Genomic DNA, 6656 nt, shown 5'->3' on the forward strand with positions numbered 1-6656 from the left:
CAATTAGTTATACTCTGCTTCTTCCAAAAATCGCTATCCCATTCAAGTTGCAAATGGACAATTTGAGAGGTTCCTTTTGTATCCCGTTAGAAAATTTTTTAGGAACGAGCTAACGACTGCAAACTAATCATAAAATGCGGTTCGATCTGGTTTGATAAAATTCTTGCATGATGTAAAAATGAATTTCTGTGTCAGTTTCTGTGCTTCTGAGTCTCATACAATTAATTCGATCATCACATTTTTGTTTCAGATTCAAATGGAAGCCGACCAAAGCCTAGACGTAGAAATGACCGAAGCAGCTCCAAAACTATACGATATTATTCATCCTACTCCGGTATCGTTAAAAGAACTATCAGCGATGGAAGTTATCCTCAAAATATGGCGTCGTGAAGTAAACGAATATCGCACGAGTCGAAAATTGAGAAACTTCGAAAACTACAAACCACGAATAGAAATTACCCGGATAAAAACTATACTTCCTGATTTACACTGCACGATTTACAAGACGATCGAAAAACTTCTCACCTCATTTGTGGATTCATTCGTATCTTGGCTAAGAGAACATCTTACCCGAATATTCGATAATTACTATGCTCCAGCGAACTGTATTTTGAAATATTTCGATGATTTCGTATTGGACTACGATGGCTCGATTCATTACACCAAGACAGCCGAACGTATGATACGTTGTGTAGGATTCGATGCAGATATAAAGTTTAAAATCGCCTGCTTGTATTTCTTCGAAGACGATATCAGGCGAATTTGGCCCTCTGTATCGAGACAGCTGAGAGATTTTGCTAGTTTTCGCAAGTTCCCGCAGCTGTATTACTGGATCTATCATCTCAGAAAGGAGGCAGGTCAATTGCCAATCTCGACCATCGACTGGTTCAATAATACTCGTACCGTTGATGAAAAAATGTTCAATATGCACATGCCTCGTAATAGACCTTTGTTGGAGTATTTTTGGAATCGTATCCCTGTTGAAAAACAAATAGAACGAGCTCGACACGTTAACGTTGATCAGTTAGATTTTGTTAGATTCTTTTTACCAAAACTGACCGATCGGCAGCTCGATGAGCTCGTGAATAGTGAACATCATAGTGGCGGATTTTATACCCTGTTTCGCCGTTTTCATCGCAAACAAGATATCGTTTTAAGAATTTGGTCGTACATTCGGTCGAAGAACATCATGGACAAGAGTACTTTTACACGTCTTGTCGTTGATTTCATACTAGATTACGGTCGTCGTCGTGGTGAACGTGACGAGTTCGATTATAAAAGCTGGGATTATTTATGCAGTAAAATATGGAACGATTCTCCACTTGATTTCAAACAATCGGCGATTAGTTTTATTTCATCGGATATCGGATGGTTAGAACATATTACAATTCGTCGCCAGATACACGTCGAGTTCCTATTGCTTATTCTACAATACGCTTCTCTCAAAGAAAGATACTCGTTCTGGCATACCTGCTGGAAAAAAATGATCGAAGCAGTCCGACCCGAAGATTTGCAACGAATGACGCAATTATGTCTTAAAAATGAAGGTGAGATTACTCAGTTCAAACAAAACTTCATATTTACCAGCGAAGAAGCCCTTCAAGTTTGCCTCACGTTATTGGAATACGCGCATTTTGACGATTTGAACGCCTATGTGAGTTTTTGCTGTCCCAAATCGCAAGCAGCGAGAAACTTCAAAGAACGAATCCTGCGATCAGCTTTTCTCAGTGAAAATGGTCAACTCCCTAATGAGATCGTCTGCGAAGCCGAGAAATTTGGTCACTTTGTCGAAGATGTTTCGACCGATGTTAAAAATCGTCTTATAGCATCGCGTACATTTTTGTTTTGCTTATCGAGAAGTATTTGTCGCGAACCAGTTCCTTTGGAAAAGCTCGCCGGATTTATTGATATCTTCGCTTCAACGGAAGATGCTCTAAAACAGATCAAGATGAGTTTAATTGAGATGTTGAAAGAGTATGTGACCACTTGTCTAGGTACACAAACTAATCGCCGTGAGGATGTATTCGTCAGGGATGATTTCAACTCGACTTTACTTTGGATTTTGGGAAGTAACGAGGCGGTTGAAGAATTCAAATTAAGCTGTACTCCTTAGTTTAGCATGCATAGATGATCCTAAAACTCGTGTTATAGAATTTTAAAATTTAAGTAATATTACGAGTACCTAGGTTTGTTTCATTTTTATTTCTATCGATTCTTTATTATTTTATAAAGCACCTAATGCTATCGAATACTTGCTTTTATCGTATTATGAATAAGTTATGCATATCTTGAGTAGATTACTAAATATAAATTAAGATTTATGGCCATGTAGACAGTATTTTTTACACAAATATTCCTAAATTGAGAATGTAATTACATTGTACCTCTACTTACTAAATAAAGAGGAGAAATATGAAATTTTCAAAATTATGATTTTTACCTGTTAATAAAATTGTTTAAATATTACAAAAGTAGTGAAGAAAATGGATAAAATTTTCCATCTTGCCATAAAAAATTTGAGATTGTTGCCAAAATTAAATATCATAGTTTTTGAAAAAAAAAAAAAAAAAAAAAAAAAAAACTGAAATGATTATAAGAATATAAAGTATCAATTTGCATCTTGCAAACATATTCAAATTAAAATCAACACGAATGTTTGAAAAAATGTTCATGAAAATTTCACTCTTTTAAAATGGGTATCGAATTCGCTAACTTTTTCTTTAGGGAACTTACATATTTACGTTCTACGATTTTTAAATCAATTTTCGCTCCACTTCGAGAAATTTTTTGTCTTTTGGAGAACGTTTGTTCGTTATATTCGAACGTTTTTTTGTCTGTGTTGTCATATGAATGTTGTGTACCTATTTGTAGTTTAAAAATTCGTTTGTAATTTTTACCTATTAGGTTTAAACATTTATTGGTGTGATAAATTTCTCAGCTGTTTGATAATTTCTTATCTACAATTTTTTTTTTTAGTTTTCTTTGGGTTTACAATTTGTTATTTGTATGTTCATTATATCTACCTACTACCTACAATTATTATTAAACGATTATTAACGAAGAAACATGATGAGTATTATTGTGAATTAGGTATGTGATATTATGCTGAAAATGGTTGACACTTGACTATTTGAAGATTTTAAGGTAATTTCATCTTAATAATGAGAATGACCTGAAATTTAATCTCAAACCGTTCGTAAGCTGATTGGGAATGTTTTGAAAACTGATTAGATTTTAATTCAAATCTTTCAATCATCTACAAACAGAGGTGCAATTTTTCATAAATGCTCAAAAAACGTTTCGGAGGCAATTTTGATTGTGTACTTGAAATTAAACTTAATCCATATTATTCAAAGTTTTAGTGGTATTTTTTCAAAAACTTTAACAAGCGTAACCAAAGTTTTAGGACCAAATTTTTGAAAAATGCTCAAAAAATGTTTCTATAGAAAATCCCCAATCGAGCTAAAATTTGGCTCACTGAAAGAGCTCGTCACCCAGACCAAAGAATCAAATTTTCAGCTATCAAAGTGAATTTTTAGCCAAACTTTTGGGGAAAAAATGGGCTATTTGGGGTAGGTCAGTTATTTTTATTTAAGGTGCACTGGGGGAAGTTGGAATTTGGGGTAAGTTAGAAAACTTGCTCTAGCGCCTAGAGGTTTATATCTGGCGAAGTGCCACTAAAGGTGACTTGAGGGTACTACCCCTACTTCATCACGGCATAAAAATTTTCGCGATTCAGTTTCATTTTAGATGTCTTTGGTTCAATTGTATTTTGTTGTTGTTTTGAACTTATTTTGAATTTGGTCTAAAATACAGACTTTCTATTTCTTAGTTTTTCGCATATAGCGGACGAACCGTGCGTCCTAGTGAAAATCTGATGGGAGTGATCTCAAAGAGAATTAAATTCTCTACAATTTTGTTTTTATGCAATTTTTCTAGGACGCTCGGTTTGTGATCTACGCCTCTGCAAAGTTTAGCCTGTTCTGACTTCCCCCAATTGGGGTAAGTCAGGACAGTTTATATTTTATTCCACTGAGCGAAAGCTACTGTGTCAATCCCGCTCAAATTTTTACCATAGGTTAAGAACCCTTATGGGAACCTACATAATAAATTTGATCCATATTGGTTCATTAGAAGGGGAGTAACAGCTGGTCAAAGTTGAAATTGCGAAAAATCATTCTGACTTGCCCCGGGGCACCTTATTTATAAGTTTCAGTCCAATGGTGATTTTTACATTTTATGACCTGGAACCGGTTCTAATCGATCAAATAAAGTCAAACTTGGGGATTGAGGTTCTTTTGGAAGCTAGAATTGACCCCTGCAGTTTGGAGGGTCAAAGTTGATAATTACAGAAAGGTCATTTTTTTGGAGAATCATAATTTGGCCCCAAATTGATGAAAATAGTCCAAATTCATACCATTGGTGAATAACGCCATTGTGAACAACATATCCAAATTTCAGCTTCCTACATAGGTCATTCCCACCCCATGTAAGGTGGGAAAAACCTGATTTTGACCCTATTTTGACCACCAAATCACTATTAAAATTGACCTAGGGAGCTCCAGTGTCCAGAATAGAATGGAATGGTGCCACTCGAGTGCCTTTTGCAGGGTTCAACCTTCCAACCCCATTTGACCCCTCTCCAGGGTCAAAACAGTGGGTTTTTGCGTGTTTTTTGACGTTTAGCCAAACCTACAGCCTCTTCAAATTGACCTAGAACATCCAAATTTTCACACTACATTTGGAGGATGTACCCGAAGCGCCTTTTGCAGGTTTCAACCTCCTAACCCTATTTGACCCTTCTCCAGGGTCAATAAAGTGCATTTTTTTGCTATTTTACGTGTTTTTCAATTTTTCAGACAGCCTGTAGCCCCTCCAAATTGACCCAGAGGGTCAAAATTTTCACAGTACATTGAGATGATGTACCTCAATTGCCTTTTGTAGGTTTTAGTCTTCCAAACCCATTTTATCCCTCTCCAGGATGAGAAAATGGGATTTTTCAGCTATTTTCATGTTTTTTTTTCAACTTTTAGAACATTCTGTAGCCCGTTCAAATTGACCCAGAGGGTCAACATTTTCACAGTACATTGGGAGGATGTACCCCAAGTGCCTTTTGCAGGTTTCAGCCTTCCAAACCCATTTTATTCCTCTCCAGGATGAGAAAATGGGATTTTTCAGCTTTTTTCATGTTTTTTTTTCAACTTTTAGAACATCCTGTAGCCCGTTCAAATTGATCCAGAGGGTCAAAATTTTCACAGTACATTGGAAGGATACACCCTAAGTGCCTTTTGCAGGTTTCAGCCTTCCAAATCCATTTGACTTCCTTCCAGAATCAAAAAACTGGATTTTTAGGAAAGAACACTTCACATCTTGGGAATAAAAACCTATAAGTTACACGAAATTGACATTGCAGCGAAGCTGTAAATACATAATGTTTAAAAACACTCATTGTGTCACCATTTAATTTGAATGTTTTCAATTGACCAGCATCGCCATCGTGTTTGAAAAGCCCACAAAGTTTCTGGTACAAAAATTTTGGCTCTTAGTAGCAGCAGACTGCTACGACTTTTTGATTTTTGGAATACTTAGGTATCCTATATGTACGAGTATCTACCTAAGTTTCAATAAAAAGACCAAAAATAGAGATAAAAATCTGATACTTGGGTCATTTACGACAGTCGACTTCCAGAACCAATGTTACCATTTTCCAGCAGATCTGACGCCTCCATCGAAAGTTGGATTTTCTCTAATAGAAATGGAAAATCGTTCAAGAAGGCGTTGTAATCAACTTTGGCAGCTGAAAATTCAATCCTGTCATAAGTTCGATTTTCTGAATCGATTACAGCGGGTAAATCACAAATCTGAGGGAACGAGTTAAAAAGTGTATTTTTTTTACATGCTTAAAAAATCTCAAATTTGTAAAAAAATATCCAATATCGTGAATTTTGCAGCTTCTCAAAACTTCTTTTACCTCTTAAAGTTTACCCACCACTACAATCACGGCCTAACTCGAGGATTCGTTTTTCAAGATTTATAAAATGAACGTAGATTGAATGGAATTGCCTCATCGTTTTTAGAGTAAGTACCAGTATTGTGAGCGATTGAGCAATTTTGAATTTGAATTCGTCGTCCCAAAAACCCGCACGGCTAAAATTCTCATTCAATTTGCCTCAAAATAATTCTAATATTTATTTTTTAAAAAAACAAAAAAACAAAAAACATGCTCTTCGTATTTACGGTAAACTGGCTAGGCAATTATATTAACACTGCCTGTTGCTCATCAATGTATGACATTAATTTCGTGGTGTGGTCCGAAGTAATTATTTTTTCAATTTTTGAAGGTGATTTCCGTCTAATTTGAGGTCGCCGAGTCCAAGTCTGGTGTCCAATTTGTCTAATTTGAGCGTCGATGCGTACTTCATCTAAATTAAAAAAGTCTGAATTCTAACATATTGTGGCTTACTGAGCCGAGGGGGGGAGGGGGGAGATATGAAAGTCTCCATCTCGGATTTGGAAACTAAAATACCCAGTGAAAATTGACATGGGTTAAAATTTCGCTGGAAATTTCGATATTTCAACGAAAATGTTGTTTGAGTACCTATTTTTGATGAACTTTGAGCCAAAAATAGAATCGTGTTTTTTAGGGGAGTTTTTAA

General features: G+C 35.7%; 1 protein-coding gene across 3 annotated transcripts in view; it reads left to right on the forward strand.

The window, feature by feature from the left end:
• Positions 1–2587, forward strand: part of LOC135847739 (uncharacterized) — a 138872-nt gene extending 136285 nt beyond the window's left edge. For all 3 annotated transcript variants that reach the window (XM_065367430.1, XM_065367429.1, XM_065367428.1), the window contains exon 2: positions 251–2587. In XM_065367430.1, coding sequence (XP_065223502.1) covers positions 257–2113 — 1857 coding nt within the window. In that variant the 5' untranslated portion in view covers positions 251–256 and the 3' untranslated portion in view covers positions 2114–2587. The remainder of the gene's footprint in view (positions 1–250) is intronic.
• The last annotated feature ends 4069 nt before the right edge of the window (positions 2588–6656 follow it).

The sequence above is a fragment of the Planococcus citri genome, chromosome 5 (genome assembly GCF_950023065.1).
Source record: "Planococcus citri chromosome 5, ihPlaCitr1.1, whole genome shotgun sequence".
Taxonomy (NCBI): Eukaryota; Metazoa; Arthropoda; class Insecta; order Hemiptera; family Pseudococcidae; genus Planococcus; species Planococcus citri.